Source organism: Psammomys obesus, unplaced genomic scaffold (genome assembly GCF_907164565.1).
Source record: "Psammomys obesus unplaced genomic scaffold, mPsaObe1.curated_primary_1811, whole genome shotgun sequence".
Taxonomy (NCBI): Eukaryota; Metazoa; Chordata; class Mammalia; order Rodentia; family Muridae; genus Psammomys; species Psammomys obesus.
This window is the reverse complement of record NW_026596147.1, coordinates 2,167,933-2,185,663: the sequence shown is the minus strand read 5'-3', so window position 1 is coordinate 2,185,663 and position 17,731 is coordinate 2,167,933. Positions and strand designations below refer to the sequence as shown.

Below are 17,731 nucleotides of genomic sequence, written 5' to 3'. Positions count from 1 at the left end.
GAATTATCATCACAGAAAGGGTGGGAGGTAGATTACATTTTAGAAAACTGAATTAGCTTCATACAGAGGGAGGTAGAATAAAAAATGCATAAATAAGCAAATGGTAAAAAAAAAATCATACTGAAAATAAGAGTTTAGTGTAAATCTACATAATTATGGAATACTTAGCCATCCATTTAGCTAAAGAATACCAGCAACAAAACTTCTAGGAACCAGGGTGGAGAATGGAGAACATTTTTTGAAGAAACCACTCCAAAGAAATTACCAACACAATATCTATCAGAAAGGGAGCTGTCTATAAAAATGCCTTATGAGAAATTCTAAAGAACCAAGCCATTTTTATTTCAAAATAGTGTATGTGAGTTGTGTATCTCACACATAGAAAGTGTATGTACATATCACATATAGATATTATATCTAAATATACTATATATATTATTAAAGGTTCAGCAGATAGGTATCTAAAAGCTTTCAGGAAGAGAATACATGATGCTACCAAAAAAAATAATAATCAGAGAAAATGTTAAAGGTATTAGACACAGTAAATAGGAAAATTGAAGTAAGACAAGCATTAAGACCTGGGGTGTATTCCAGAAAGTAAAGCAAAATGATAAAGTAACAGTGAGGAAAAATGAGGTGATCAACCAGGTGCTAACAGTATCTTACAATACATAATTTCCACAGGAAAAAGAGAAAATGGTAGCAAATGAAGAAAATTTAGCAGATATAAGAAAAGACTATAAACAACAACAAAACTAAATAAATACTCAGCCAAACCGAAAAGTAATCAACAAAACTGGAAAATTCCAAATTTTGGGGGGGCGGATATGTGGAAAGCTTTTAGTGTGGGCAATAGGACAAAGGTACACACAAAGGATTAAAATGAAGAGATCACAAGACATTTGTAAGACAGCACTGTAACCAGGACGATGAAGCAGTATGATCAATATCAAAAGAAAATATCTTCAATACTCAAGATCGTATTTCTGACATGTAATGTCTAAAAAATATTAACCTTTTATGCATTCTTTCTCGGTTAATAGAAGATATATTACCCCTGATGTGAGGCACAAACCACAAATGAAAAAGACAAAGGACTAGATTCCAAAAACAGAGGCCTGATGAAGATAATGGAAGAAAAGGCATTCTTAGGTTGGTAACTACTCAAAGTCTAAAGAATAGGCAAATTTAGAATGTAGCAGAAAGGGATAATACTTAAGAAGGGGAAAAGGGAAGGAAAAAATCATTTAGTTCATGTACGAATTTCTGTGGAGAGGCTTATGTAGATAGCTACTACAGGGTAGGATAGAATACTAGGTTATGTACATGTTCAAAGAATATTTGAAATATACTGTACAATTGAGTACAATTACTTATCAAGTACAAGATTTACAAGGACTACAAGTAACAATATTTACTTGGTTCAGCAGCTGGAAGTATTTACATAGTTTGGCTAAGTCTAAAAATGAAACATATTTAACCAAAACACAGGGAGCCAGGCATGTGTGCGCGCACACGTCTGCATGCACACATGCACACACAGGCTCACTCACAAACTTTCTTCTGCTGAAGTAAACAGCAACTGTAGCAGGTGTAGCCTCTGGGGCTAGATCACATAAAGTAGGGAAAAAAAAGATTTCATGTATTTTAATTTGTGACTAGGAGAAAACTTTAATTAAAAATTCAGATCTTTAAAGTATCTTATAGTTTGGTAACTTGTTCCAAAAAGATAAAGTGTTTTAAAGATTACTGAATAAAAAATAAAACCAGTGCTTCAATGTTTTTTTTTTTTTTTTGCTTTTGAGACAGGGTCTGCCTAGCCTTATCTAACCACTTCTGCTCCCAGAGTGCTGGGACTAAAGACATGTGTCACATGCCTGGAATGTTTCAAATCTAAATATATTTTTTAATAAACACTTTTTATTCATGAAGATAACATGAATAACAGAAGGCTCTTGCTTTCAGCAATTAAAATAGGCCTGGTGGAAGGCATACTGGTTTGTAACATAATACCTGACTGTCGTGTTCATTTTCTTCTGTAGTTTCAGTGTTAGCCTGAAGTGAAGTCTGGACATCCACAGGACTCTCTTCAAAGTCTTCCATTTCTTCATCCTCATTCTCATCTTCTCCACTTCCATAATTAGTTAAAGCCTGACTTTCTGCTTTAGATAGATCTAAGTTGATTACACACAAATTTTAGTCAGCTCACAAATTAATCTTCAGGATGGTGTGTGTGTGTGTGTATGTGTGTGTAGATGAGTCTCACTGTGTTGCTGGCACTAACTCCTGGACTTAAATTACCCTACTACCTCAGTCTCCTACTGTCGTACATCACCACATCTACCCATTAATCTTAGTAATGGTTACCGTCTATTACTGAGTGGCACAGGTACTTTATATACTATATCTGAAGTATTCAAATCAGCACTTTCTGGAAACTGTGGTGTGGAATGGTAAGGTAATTTAATCAGGTCACAGTGATCATTCAGTCAAATTGATACTAGGATTCAAACCCAGGGTTTGACACAATATTCTCTGCACTCCTACAAATTCTAAATGACCTATAGAAAATGTATGTATTTGTCTCAAAGCCTTTAAACTTACTAATAGACACTGGACACCTTTCACTTTCTTCATCTTCCTCTTGATCAGAAACATCAGATCTTACATTTTTGGGAACTTTGGCATCATATACCTCTGAAGCCTGAGTCTGCTTAACAATTTCAGTCTCATCCTTGTCCTGTAAAGCAATATAAATAATTAACTTCTCAGAGTACTTAAAAAGGTATACATGGTAGAACTTTCATAGCAATAACAGTCTCTCTGTGTAATATAATAACTTATGACATTCTAGTTTGTCTTAAATGAAAAAACATGGTTTGTCAGAAGAAAGAACATTTAACTACATACTTTAATTGTAAAAAAAAAAAACAATAAAAGCTTAAAAATTGTTTTGTTCTAAAAGCATTATTTATAGACACAAATTAGCACATACTTTATCTTCATCATCAATTTCTCCAGCAGGTGAGCCATGATCTCCTTCAAGAATCCTTTTGGCCTAATGGCAAATCAATTAAGAAGAATTCATCAAGAATACTTTTGTAATTTGTAATAGTTTTTCTAATCTCAATAAATAAACCAGTAAGTCAGATACCTGTCATTAATCACATCTAAATCACTGAAGTTACTGATTCGACTGTGAAAATAATTTTTGATGCACACCAATCTAAGACCTTGGCATATCATTTCCTTTTTAAAATTTATTATTTCTCAGTTTTACACATATGTAGTTTATCACATTCCCCTCATTATCCTCTTAATGTATGTCTTTCCAAAAAAAAAAAAGGCACATGTATACTGTGTGCACCTGTGGAGATCAGAGGAAAGCCTCACATACTAGTCCCTGTCTAACTTGTGATGATCTAATTTTTGTTGTTTGCTGCTGTAGACTTAGACAAGTTGGCTGTCGAGCCTCTGAGGAGTCTCCTGTCTCTACTTCCTATCCTGCTATAGAAGCACTCATACAGATACTGATAGACTGTAACATACTGGTTACAGATACACACAACTATCCCTGTGTTTTGACATGGGTTCTCAGCCTTAATCCAAGTCTACTGCCCACTAAGCCATCTCCCTGGCCCAACTTAACTTTTTTTCTTTTAAAGATTTTTTAAATTTTGTATAAAGGTTTATTTGGAATTTTTTGAGACAGGGTCTCTCGATGTAGTCATGTCCATTCTAGAACTATGTAAACCAGGCTGGCCTTGAACCTGCAGAGGTCCTCCTACCTCTACTCCCCAAGTGCTGGGATTAATGGCATGCATCACTCTACCCAACTGTATGAAAGTTTTGCCTCCATTTATGTATGTATACCACATGCCTGGTGCCTGCGGAGGCCAGAAGAGGATATAAGATCCCCTAGAACTAGACTTATAGGTAGTTTTGAGCCATGTGTGTGCTGGGAACTGAACCCAGGTCTTCTGCAAGATCAGTAAGCACTCTTAACTTCTAACCCACAGCTCTAACTCCCTTATAATTTCTCATCTGGAAAATCACAGCAATCTTATAACTGGTCTTCCCAATTCTATTTCTACTCTACTATAGTCCCCACTTAATGTTATCTAAAACATTATTTTAAACTTTATATGAAATTATGTTATTCTATTTCAGACTTTTCCACAATGTTTAGAATAACATGACCATATAAAGTTTTCTCAAACATCATAACTTGGTCTTTACTATCCCTATGACCTCACTTCCTATACTCTTTTTAACACACCACTTTCTTTGGCATTTCTTGGTTCAGGACCTACATGTATGGCAGGCAAATACCCTATTCCCAACCTGTATCACCAGGTAACATTACCATTCTACTTAGTGTACTTTTGCTATTCTTAAAAGCAAAGTAACAGTTACCTCTTTTGCATAAGACTGTATCACTCCAGCTGCTTCGATTTTCCTTTTACATCTCTGTTTAACAGCTATACTATTATTATCCAAATCTTGCATGAGCTTAAAGAAAGCCAATTCATTAAACAGCACTTCAGATATCTCCACAAGAAGATCTTCTCCACAGTCTTTCAGTTTTCTGCCTGCAAATTTTGCTAATGAATCCTATTTAAAGGTAAAACAAGTAATTTTAGGATCATAGTAAACAACAATTCTGGATAAAACATAGGTGATTTAAAGGGTTAAATTATAATACTTACCTAGGGAAAATCAGTATTCCTAATATTTTATACATGTGTTTACATAGATTTATTTCTGGAGATTTTAATATAATTATTTTTCTTTCTTCCTTTTCCTCCCTCCAAACACTCTCATATATCCCTCCTTGCTCTCTTTCACCTTTTCTTTTCATTAATTATTGTTACATAATGTACGGGGGGCGGGGGTGTACACAAGCTGGAGTCATCAGAGAGGAAGAAACCTCACTTGAAGAAATGCCTCTATGAGATCCAGTTATCAAGCATTTTCTCAATTAATGATCAACAATTGGGGAGGGCCCAGCCCAATAGGGGTGGTACCATCTCTGGGCTGGTGGTCCTCAGTTATGTAAGAAAACAGGCTAAGCAAGCCATGTGAAACAAGATAGTAAGCAGCACTCCTCCGCATCAGTACCTGCCTCCAAGTTCCTGCCCTGTTTGAGTTCACATCCTGACTTCCTTCAATAATGGAGAGCAATATGGAAGTGTAAGCCAAATAAGCCAAATAAACCCTTTTCTCCCCAACTTGCTTGGGTCATGGTGTTTCATTGCAGCAATAGAAATGCTAAATAAGATATATACATAAATGCATATGTAGGTACATATATACACATATGCATAAATACATGTATATATATACACACACACACACATATATATGTATGTACATAAATGTAGAACCTGCTCAAGCTGTATAATATAACTTGTATTTATGGTCTCAGGACTATCCACTTGGTGTTAGTTCTTTGTGTATGGATGAGACCTTCTGGGGTGCCCATATCCACATTAGCATGCCTAGCAGTGTTGTCCTAATTTTTTAAAGCACTAGAAAATTTTAATAGGTTATATAAAGACAGATTACTATATTCTTATTAACAAAGCCGGCATATTGCTAGCCCCACTTAGAGTACACACCTGGAGAGGAATCAAACATACAGTCATCTATAAATACAGTATGTTATTAATACAACCCTTAGGCACAAACAAGCCAAACAGACTACTAATCCCCCTAAAGTTCATATAGAGTACATTTAAAGGCAACCTATGTACTACAGTAATGTCATTAAATACTTTGTGAAGATAAATAGTCCTCCTCATCTACATGGTGCCAATTATTTTTAGTTTACATTAACCAACCAGTCATTTTCATTTAAAATTTTCTTCAGAGTAAGTTTTCAAGTAAGCATTGGTTCTATTCAAGTTGAAATTCAGCATCATCAAATGAACAAATATGCTAGTTTATATAAAGGACTTCCCTTTTTCTTTCTTGTAAAAATATGGGCTAGGTGAACTTATAGAAAAGGTAACTATGACGTTACTCACCCCTCTAAAAGAAAATGACACTGAAGCAGAAAGACACACAGGGTATATACTCACTCATAAGTGGATACTAGACATATAAGATAAACAAAATAAAATCTGTACACCTAAGGAAGCTAATCAGGAAGGAGGACTCTGGCTAAGATGCTTAATCCCCATTCAAAAAGGCAAAGAGGATGGACATCGGAGGAGGGAGAAAACAGGGAACAGGACAGCAGCCTACCACAGAGGGCCTCTGAAAGGCTCTACCCTGCAGGGTATAAAGGCAGATGTTGAGACTCATAGCCAAATTTTGGGCAGAGGACAGGGAATCTTATGAAAGTGGAGATAGTAAGACCTTGAGAGAACAGGAGCTCCACAAGGGACAGCAAAAGATCCTAAAATTCTGGGCACAGGGGTCTTTTCTGAAACTGATACTCCAGCCAAGACCACTCATTGAGATGGCCTGGAACCCCTGCACAGAGGTAGCCAATGGCAGTTCAGTATCGAAGTGGGTTCCATAGTAATGGGAACAGGGACTGTCTCTGACATGAACTGACTGGCCTGCTCTTTGATCACCTCCCCCTGAGGGGGGAGCAGCCTTACCAGGCCATAGAAGAAGACAATGCAGCCACTCCTGATGAGACCTGATAGACTAGAGTCAGAGGGAAGGGGAGGAGGATCTCCCTTTTCAGTGGACTGGAAGAGGGACACGGGTAGGGAAAAGAGAGGGTGGGGTTGAGAGGGGAGGAGGAAGGGTGCTACCCCTGGGATACAAAGTAAATAAACTGTAATTAATAAAAATAAAAATAATTAAATGAAAAAAAGAAAGAAAATGACACAAAAACACTACCTACACAACCACAGGAGGCAAAGGCAGGTGGAGCTGAACTAGTTTCAGGACAGTAAGAGCTATACAGAGAAACCCTGTCTAGAAACAAACAACAAAAAGAGCATGTATGCTAAAAGACTCGAAGCACAAAATTTCTGAACAGCTCTCAGAAGGAAAGAGAGGAAGTAAATACTTTAAAGTTAGAAGCTCACAAAATAAAGTAGAGTTGGAGGGAGCAAAAAGAGAAGGGAGAAGAAAGAAAAGATTCTAGGTAATATATAATTTGTTTAGATTTTGTTCTTCAAAAATTCAACCCTGTGGAAAAAAAATCAGGAAGGAAATAAAAGAAAAGTAGTCAAATTTTCTTAGAAGGGTTGAACAAACATTGATTAAAAATATGAGTTATGCTTAATTTCTCTTTTAACCATATTTAAACATAGCTATTTATTTCTCTTGGAATAAGCTAGCTAGCTAAATTATAGAAATTCCATACCTATAAGTTATTTAACCTAAGTATTTTTACTACTTTAGATATTTACTAAAGATTCTAAAAAAAAAAAAAAAAGAATTCTGTATTTATAATCTTTCTATTTTATGACAAAAGACAGAACAACTTTGAGATTATTACTAAATTTATGCTTTTGTCTTAATACTAACAAAATTGAAAATTATAGTGAAGAAAATTAGCACCTAATCCAGATTTTAAATTAGCCAACAGGCAAAGTGATAGTACTACATTTAAAAGTCAGTTTGAGAGGCAGCTCCACGAGACCAATAAGGCCTGACCAGCAGGAGCATGGTGCTGAAAGGGATCCAGAAGGAACTTGACTAACTTACAGAGAGATCTTTTGCTCCGTATCCTGTGGGCCCTGTGGGTGATGACTAATGACTGTCCTTAACAAGATATTGGTTTTTTGCCTGACCATCCACTTCCCTAAAGATTTCCCCTTTCAAGCCCCAAAAGATGTAAGAACAGAGTTCTTGGATCAACATAAGATGGTACGTGAGGGACCTCATAGCAGCCTGCGCTCTTAATAGCTGAACCATCTCTTCAGCCCCTTCAAACCAATAAAATTTAAACCTTCAAACCACTTTACTTAAAGTGAGATAGGCCTTAGAGATGGCCATGTTAAATGAAAACACAAAAAGTCCTGTTATAATTTTATTAAGATTTTATTTATTTATTTTATGTATATTACTACTCTATCTGTATGTGCACCTACATGCCAGAAGAGGGCTGTGAGCCACCATGTGGTTGCTGTGAATTGAACTCAGGACCTACATCTCTCCAGCCCGTAAAGAGATATATCAAAATGCCATCCAAACTATTAGGATAGATTTTTAAATTAAGTTCTATAATATCAGAAAGTGGTAACAGAGCCCTAACCAAATGGTATATAGGTAACACATACACACAAAAACACATAAACCTCTTACCTGTAATATACTTCCTAGTTGTTTATGAAAGAACTTCACAAATTCCTTGCTCTCATCATTTTGTTGGGTAAGCGTCAAAACCATACGTCTTACTGAAGTGAGAAGTTGAGAAGAACACACCTCATCCATGTGCTCCTAAGAAAAATCCTAGTAGGTTAGGATATAAACTTAGCTATTATTTTAAAAAAAATTAATCTACATAATTTGAAATTAATTTTTCATTTTTCTGATAGAGATTTGAAAGATTCAGTCATTCGTAAGAGTGGCCAATATCTATAGTATACACACTGAAAGGTTTGTGATTTTAACCCACACACCAGGAAAATGACCAATAAAATAAATTTCCTGTTTTAATACTTTTCATCACTCCTTTCTGTACTTAGAATTATGTATGGTGACTCTTCAATTTGTTTATCTTCCTGTTTGTAGTTTAGTTAATTTCAACTACTTTAAAAATCTTACCCATTTTCTGCCCAATTTCCTCTCTATTGTACCTGTGGTGGTTTGAAGAGGAATGGCCCCCAGGACTCAGAGTTGAATGTTTCGTCAGCAGGGAGTAGAACTCTTTGATAGGATTCGAAGGTTTAGGAAGCATAGCCTTGGTGGAGGAAGAGTGTTTCTGTGGATGGGGCTCTGAGTTTTCAAAAGCCCATGCCAGGCCCAATCTCTCTCTGCCTATGAATCAGGTCTCTCAACTACTCCAACAACATGACTGCCATTTCTTCCATGCCTACCATCGTGTTCCCTGTCATAATAATGGACTATCTTTATGAAACTGTAAGCAAGCCTTCAACTAAATAAATGTTTTTTTCTTATGAGTTGCCATGGTGTGCTGTCTTCCCAACAGCTGCTAGTAACTCTTACCAGCAACATTTGCACCCAAACGAACAACTAAAAATATCTCTAGATATTATGAAATATCTTCCTAAATTTTTTTTCAAATGGCACTAGGCAAGTCGCTTTTTAAGTGTACCATAAAAACTTTGTGAAAACAAGTGTGGTGGCATGCCTGTGATTCTGGTACTTTGGAGGGTGAGCCAGGAGGATTGTTAAAAGTTTTAGGACAACCTGGGTTATATACCAAAACTGTCTCAAAAAACCCAAAATTATACGTGACTTATGAAATAAATATGAGCCTGGTCAGCATCTCCAGGTCAGTTTAGAGCAGATCTTTAACAAGTTATCTCAAGGTTCTCATTCTTTTTTTTCTATTTAATTCAGGTTCTGTTACCCTTTCTCCAGGTAACACTAACAAAGAGGTGGCCAAACTAAATGATACCAAGAGTATGAATGGGGGGTCTGAGGGTATGGATGTGTACCACATTTGTTGCTAGTCTCTGAGGCCAGAAGACAGACAGCATCACATCCCCTGGAATTGTACTTGTGAAACAACATATGGGTACACTTAACCACTGAGCTATCTCTCCAAACACAGGTGAACCCTACTAACAAAACACTGCTAGATGTACAGATGCAGACTACACCCAAAACAACAGTGAGTGACATCAATATCCTACTCTGAGCAAAGACAGATCTTTACAAAAAATAGACACATCTGAGTTATATGACATTATAAATTAAGTATGTCTAACACACGTCTATAATGCATTTTTTTAAACCTTACTGGTATTTTGTTTATATACTCTAGTTTCTCATTTTTATGTTTTCTCTCCCACCACAACCCATCCCCCAACGTGTGTGTGTGTATGTGTGTGTGTGTATGTGTGTGTGTGTGTGTGTGTGTGTGTGTGTGTGTGTGTGTGTAAACCTCTTGGGATTTTTCTTTATTGCTTTTTCTGTTTGTTTTGTTCTATTCTAGTTTGTTTGTCTGTTTTCCAAAGAGAGAGAAACAAAGGCATGGAGTGGAGAGGTGTGGAGGCAGGGCAGATCTAGGAGGAGATGTGGGAAGAGAAACAATGATGAGAATATATTGAATAAAAAAAAAAAAAACTAAAAAAAAAAGTAACAGGAAAAAAAATGAGCTTGATGGCAACACATTTTATAGTTTTTCACACCTGGCTATAATGCAAACTATGTTTTCATTTCCAATTATTTAAAAGTCTTTCTTTAGATGAAAAGCTGAGTGGAATTTTAAAATTCTTATTTTTGATGAAAACATAGGGTGCATTTTCAGAAAGAAATTCACCTCTCCAACTGGCCTAGAACTCACTCCTTTATACCAGATTGGCCTCAAACTCAGAGATCTGCCTGTCTATGCCTCCTGAATACTAAAATTGACAACCACATGCAGCCATATTCTATTGACACATTTTTCCCCTCTGTTCATTTTAACAGCACTATTTACAAGTAAGCCTCATATGGTCATTGTTAGTAATTATATAAGCTGGTTTACTTTATAAAATTGTTTACCTTCAAGAAAGGAATGACTTCTTTCATAATTGCTTTAATTTGGCGGTCCAGTTGCTGAGTATCAATTCTAGGACAGGGGACGGCAGAAACATCACTTACAGGTTGTGGTGAACTATGATTCTCAATCATGGGAGTTTCTATTTTTTAAGAAAAATGATATATCAACAAAAGCCAATGACATTATGCACATAGATATAACACATTTATATAACATTTTATAGAATGTTATAAAATGTTTATGTTAAATAATACAACGGAAAAACTACATAGTTTTAGCAGTCCTTATAGTAAAAGAAAGCATTAACAAAAGCACTAATATTAAAAAGGACTTTTTTTTTTTTTTTTTTTTTTTTTTTTTTTTTCAAAAAAAGGGTGGCAAGTATATAGGTCACACTAGCCCTGAATTTGCAATGTAGTGAAAACTTGGCTTAAACTCACAATCCTCCTACTTCAGCCCCCTGAGTTCTGGGATTATAGCTATGCCCAGCTAGCTTTAGAGTTTTTATTTGCAACTCTGATTATCACTTCTGTTGCTAAAACCATACCTTTGGAAGTAGTGGCTGTGGTAGTGGCAGCAACACCATCCTCATCCTCAATAACCCTGCAAGTACATCTCATATTTGAGTTACTTTCAGTCTCAGTCTTCATGCGTTCATATTCTCTCATTCGAGCTAATGCTTGATCCAAGTGAATCACAGTGTTACCTGAATTTGGAACAGAAACACTTCTTGAATATATAAAAGCAAATCTTTCCACATCCTCAAAATTATAAAAATCTGAACATAAAGAAAATTATTTGTTTAATCCTTAAATGGTATGACTTAAGTAGCTTGTCTCAGACTGCAAATCACTTAAGTAAAGGCATTACTACAGAGTTTGAGTTTTTACCTCAAACTATTAACTTTTCATTTTAGTTGAAAATACATCTGGATAGCTAAGTAGATAGCCTTTCTCCTTAAAAAAAAAAAAAAAAGTTCAATTAAAAAACCTTATTATTTATATTTGAAGGTCTATGTTTTTCCCAAGAACATAGCAAATTAGATAAAATCCCTATTTTGTCGGCATTTGCATAGCTATAGAAAGTAGATGATTTGCCTCAGGTCAAAGAATCAACAAAAGAGTCATGAATTTGAATAATAGGTGTGTATGTGTTCATCCTAATTATTTCCCTACTCAATCAACTTGGCCAAAATATCATCTTAAAGCCTTGAGGATTAAGAGAGCTCTACTTACCTAGATCATCTGTTGCAAAAGGCTCAAAGTTGGAAGACACCGACATGACACTCACATTGTCAGCATCATTTTGTTCACTTATTTTATGTGTTTCTCTTTCAAAGTTCTTCTCAAAAGTTTCCTAAGTTAAATAAACAACCACTAAATATTCTCCTAAGAATTTCATAAATATTAAAGATCTAAGAGGGAAACTGTTATTTGTATGAAACTATATATCTAAAAGGGACACTAAAAAGATGCATGAGTATTCTACCCAAAGTCCACAATATAACCGAATTTATTAAAGAGCTATAAAAACATTAGAGTATTAAGTAATCTTGAAAAACTTTTATGCTAAATAAAAGGAAGCCAACTTTCATTAAAAACTATATATTGATAGTTAACATTTTAAATTAACTTTACATTCGACACTTCATCTCTAGATTTTTACTGAATGTCATATGTGAAGAAAAAAACATAACATTCATAATTTTATGAAATTGTATTTTACTGGCACAATTAACATAGAATAATGTACCCATTTTAAGTGTCTCATTTGCTGAGTTTGGACAAATGGATACACTTACATAATCAGCTTCTCTAAAGATAAATGCTATAGCTGGGCCTGGTGGCACACACCTTTAATACCAGCACTGAGAGAGGTAGAGGCAGGCCATCTCTGAGCTAGCCTGGTCTACAGAGCCAAGGACAACCAAAGCTACACAGAGAAACCCAGTCTCAAAAAAAAATAAAATAAAATAAAATAAAGAACATAAGCTAGATATGGCAGCTTTAGTCACGGGACTTAGGAGACAGACACAGACAAATCTCATTGAGTTCAAGGCCAGCTTGATCTACATAAGTTATAAAGAGCTATAAAGTGAGACCCTATCTTAAAAAAAAAAATCAAATAAAAAATAAAAATTAAATTGTCCAATAACCTTTACTATTATCTAGTAATTCCTTCCTCTTCACCAAAAAAATAAATATAGTTAGGTCATTTTTCATTTCCTGCGAAAAGGAACATATCATTTTCAGTTAACTGTAACAAGTACTTACTTCGTAATTTAAATTTTACATTATAAAAATGAAAACTATGGGACTGAGTCTTTTCCAAGTTATCACAATATCCAGTAATCAGCAAGCACCATGTTAAATGAGAGATATCTCAAAACGTTATGTCATGAGCAATCAAGGAAGACACTCCACATCAACTTCCGGCCTCCATACACAGTTGCACAGACAGATATAGTACATACTACACACACATATTCATGCACACATTATAACACACATACATGCACTATGTGTGTACAAACATAACAACTTTCTTCAACATGAGTTTAAGAGTAAAATTTAAGAGAAAATCCTCAATAGTTTCTTAGCAGATTTTTTTTGTCTAAAAAAAAATATATATTTATTTATTTATTTATTTTTGTCTAAAACATAGACAAAATATTCATTTAGAGAAATACCATCTTCAGAAAACATTGTGTTAACATTCTACTGTTAAAATAACATTATTCCAACTCTTAATCTATAGGCAGTTACCTGCTAGTTCCTTATTCTATTCTTTCTCAGAGATCTTCAGTTGCTTGAGTTATTTTTAACAAAGTATTTGTTATACAAGAATCATAATCAATGTCTGAACCTGTAAGAGGTCATTCTCAAATATCTAGCATATAAAAGTATCCTATCAGTTTTCCATATTCTTTCTACTTTATTCAGATATTTGTTCTAAGTAGAATATATTAAATTACATTTTTCCTGGCTGATTTTCTCTTGTCCAGGTTTTTCTTTTACACAAATACTTGATCTATTTTGCACTTATATATTTACAGGTTCTCTGATTTGACTTCTATTTCGTCTACTAAATGTTCTGAATAACAAAGACATATTAAATACCTATTAAAGATAGGTATTTGGCAGGCTTCATAATTTATCATTTTTTAGAGCTCAATATCAACTATATTAGCTATATCCACAATCTGACAATAAGTTCAACTTTTGTTTCTTATACATTGAAAGTGTGTCCACATTTAACCTATTATATTGGCTTACATCATCCGTAGTAGCAAGGCTCTCACTTGGAGTAAGTTCTGAGTTTGATGCTACCCAAGTGCCAGAATTCACAGATTTTACATTTTCTCCATCTTTTTCATCACTTTCAGAAATATGTCTGGACACGATATCCTAAATAATGAAATAAAGTCATTTCTATACAACATATATATGCTTCATTCCAAATTTATGTTATAACTTAAAAGCAGAGGCAAATGGAAGGAAAAATACTTTTCATAGATTAAATATCAAGCAAAGAATATTAAAAAAAAAACACCACAAAAAAATGTGTGGAAAGATAACCTAAAACATAGTGAAGCTATAAAAGAAGTTTTAAATAAAATGTTGCAAAACCCAGAAAATCATAATATATAGAGAATGGGGATGTGCTTCCCTTGAGAAAGCAAGCACATGTAAGAATGGAGTAAGCCGGTAGAAGCCTATGAGGTACAGACAGATACCTGCAATGCATATAAAGCTCTCTGTCTCAAGTAGTCTGTATTAAGCAGCTGCAGCTCATGGAAAAGTTCAATAAGAAAATGTGGACGAGACTCATTCTGAGAAATTAATGTAGCCACTTCAGAATAAATAGTATCCCGTAAAGCTTCAAACATGGAAAAATCACTTCCAGTTTCTGAAAGACAAAAAAAGATCAAGAAAATAAATAAATATGTAATAACTCCTACTACTCTGCATCATTTTCTAAACTTTAACAGGACATGTTTCTATTTCAGGGCTTTTAAAGAAACAGTCTTATAATATCAAGATAAATACTATATAGTAAAATATTTAAATTCAAGAATAGCAGTATTTGATGCCACTTAGAATCATATTAATTTTTCAATTATAGCAATATCTGATGTCACTTAATCATATTAATTTCTCAGTTTAAAAAATGACCAGGTATGGGAGAGCCTGCCTATAATCCCAGAAGTGAGGAACATAAGAAAAGGCTACAAGTTAAAGGCCAGCAGCTTGGACCATATAGCCAAGAACTGGACTGATAATTAAGCCAAAGCAAAATTAAAAACCAAACCTGGAAAATTATATGTATTTCATGGGACTAATCATTAAAAATCTATAAGTACTTGAATACAAAAAGCTAAAGTAAAATAATTTTGGTTTATTTTGGTAATAAGAACTTCATAACAAAAAGGAAATCCATTTATTGATGTTGAGAGAAAAAACAATGCTGTGGCTTAACAATGCAGAATCATGACGTAACTGGTCAATACCACTACAGTGTAATATTTGCTTTAGTGTACAAATCAGAGTAGAAGGTGCCCCACCTTTAGCTATCAGACTCTCCACACATCAATATATCATTTAGCTAAAGTACTGGCCTAGGAACTTGTTGACAACACTCTTTTGAAGTTATACTCTCTTTGCATGGGTGTGTGGAGCCCAAACACAGAGCCCCATACATGCTACCTTTAAACACTATGCTTAGCTCTAAACTTTTTCAGGGTACAAATTAGGAAATTTGTGTTTTCTTTAGACACAGAAACAAAACCATAAGCAACCCACACTCGATTGGTTCTTCTACATGTCAAATTCTGTACTCTCTCTAGGACAAGAGCAGAACTGCAAGTATCTAGTTAAATGCTTTTTATTTTCTTCTTCTTCAGAAGCCAGGGATGATTCTACGAGATAAGAATGTTAAATGTTTCAATATATGTTGTCTAAAAGCATGCAAAGAGCATAAAGGTAATCATATTTGCAGATTAGGATACATACTCAGAGATAACCTAGAACCCCTGCACAGATGCAGCCCATGGCAGCTAGTATCCAAGTGAGTTCCCTAATAATGGGAACTGGGACTGTCTCTGACATGAACTCAGTGGCTGGCTCTCTGATCACCTCCCCCTAATGGGGGAGCAACCTTACCAGGCCACAGAGGAAGACAATGCAGCCAGTCTTGATGAGACCTGATAGGCTAGAGTCAGATGGAAAGAGGACCTCCCCTACCCATGAACTGGGGAAGAGCATAGGGTGAGACAAAGGAGGAAGGGTGGGGGTGGGAGGGGATGAGGGAAGGGCTACAGCTGGGATATAAAGTGAATAAATTGTAATAAATAAATAAATAATGCTCAATAAAAGATTTTCAAGCCAAAAAAAAAGAAAAGAAAAAAAGAAACTTTGTACTAATTAGCTAAGTTATAGTACATGCCTGGGTGTTAATTTCCACAAACATAAAAAAGGAATAAAACACACAGGACTGGAAAGACAGCTCAGCAGTTAAGGTCACTGACGGCTCTTCCAGAGGACGTGGGTTCAAATCCCGGTGCCAAATGGCAACTCACAACTGTCTGTTAATTCCAAGATCTGACACTTTCACATATACACCCATGCAGGCAAAACACCAATGCACATAAAATAAACAAAAATAAATTTAAAAAAGAGTAAAATACATACAACCTATCCTATCTCTCCTTAAGACAGTCACACATCTTAAGAGGTGCTATATTTAAAAAAGTTCTCTTACTAATTTCAAAATGTCTACATGCGCTACATTAAAATAAAAATCACATTAACTAGTAGGAATAAAAGTCAAACCTCCAACCCCTGGCAAAGGAAAAAAATCCAGATCAGGGGTTACAAATTTGTTACATATACTTTCAATTTACATATGGCAACTTAATCATAGTTTAATTTTTAAAATGTTTGTTTCAAAGCCCTAAGAAAGTAGTGCATAAGTGGCTTAGGAATTTGATATGACTAATACAATCTTGATTCCAAATTAATTACAACCTTCATCTCTCCTTTTATGCAGTGAAGAGATTTAAATTTCATGTCAGTCTTTATCCCTAAACTAAAATTAATGCTAAAACATTCCCTAATATTTGCTAGCCAAATCTTGATTCTACTACTGTATATCCAGCTTTGTCAGGTCTGGGTACTTGTCTGTCTTAACATTTTGATTGTGAGTTGAGCATTTTAACAGCTCAGACATCTCTCTCACCTTTGTTTTACTTTCTTTAGAGTACCCTGAAGATTCAAATAGTACTTTACTTTCCATTCATATATTGCTGTAGAAAAGAGCTAAAATAAATGTTTTTATAATTGCAAATCATATGCAATATGTTAAATTAAAAAATCTCATGTACTGCTGCAGTACTTTTATAATTCTAAATAATATAAAACTATACCTAATATAAATATATATTTTGGAACCAAAATAGCATTTTGTAATGTTTCTAAAATTCTATGATCTTTATTTATTATAGCCTATACCAATCATAGTTGGTTTTGTTTGATGGTTTATTATTTTTTCAGATATTCACTGGTAGCGAAAAATAAATAGCCATAGCATAATAGCATCTGTATCTATTTATTAAAAAAATGTAATACTTTTCAATATTTCAGATATATGAAACAAATGACTTTTCAAACACTACATCACAAAAAGTTTCTACCACCTTTACAGCTATGTTTTTTGTAAACAAAACAAGAAGCCAGTTTTACAAACTAAATTATAAATCAAAGACTTCAGAATATGAGTTTTATCTTTATATGTTCAGTAACAAATATGCACTAAGCTAAATCTGAAAAAGAAAAGAAATTCAAGGTTGGAAAAATGGTTCAACAGCTGCTTTTCTATATGTCTCTGGTTCAATTTCCAGCATCCACAGGGTAGCTAATGACTGTCTGTAGCTCCAGATTCTGGCATCCGCTGCACAGATATACACAGGCAAAGCACCCACACTCACATACAAAATTAAAAAACAAAAACAAGTCAGGTGTGGTAGCACACACCTTTAATACCAGCACTGAGGAAGAGGAAACAGGTAGGTGGGTTCAAGGCCAGCGTGGT

At 34.7% G+C, this 17,731-nt stretch overlaps 1 protein-coding gene across 6 annotated transcripts in view; it reads right to left on the bottom strand.

The window, feature by feature from the left end:
* The window catches only part of Pcm1 (pericentriolar material 1), an 82,555-nt gene that overhangs the window by 6,433 nt on the left and 58,391 nt on the right, over window positions 1–17,731 (bottom strand). For 5 of the 6 annotated variants that reach the window (XM_055593526.1, XM_055593528.1, XM_055593527.1 and 2 more), the window contains 10 exons: window positions 14,379–14,551; window positions 13,918–14,049; window positions 11,878–11,998; window positions 11,190–11,348; window positions 10,645–10,781; window positions 8,275–8,409; window positions 4,417–4,614; window positions 2,996–3,058; window positions 2,605–2,740; window positions 2,014–2,174 (listed from right to left, as the gene is read on the bottom strand). In XM_055593526.1, the coding sequence (XP_055449501.1) occupies window positions 2,014–2,174; window positions 2,605–2,740; window positions 2,996–3,058; window positions 4,417–4,614; window positions 8,275–8,409; window positions 10,645–10,781; window positions 11,190–11,348; window positions 11,878–11,998; window positions 13,918–14,049; window positions 14,379–14,551 (1,415 nt within the window). Of the gene's footprint in view, window positions 1–2,013; window positions 2,175–2,604; window positions 2,741–2,995; window positions 3,059–4,416; window positions 4,615–8,274; window positions 8,422–10,644; window positions 10,782–11,189; window positions 11,349–11,877; window positions 11,999–13,917; window positions 14,050–14,378; window positions 14,552–17,731 lie in introns of those variants that run through there. The other variant, XM_055593531.1, reaches the window with a different exon arrangement.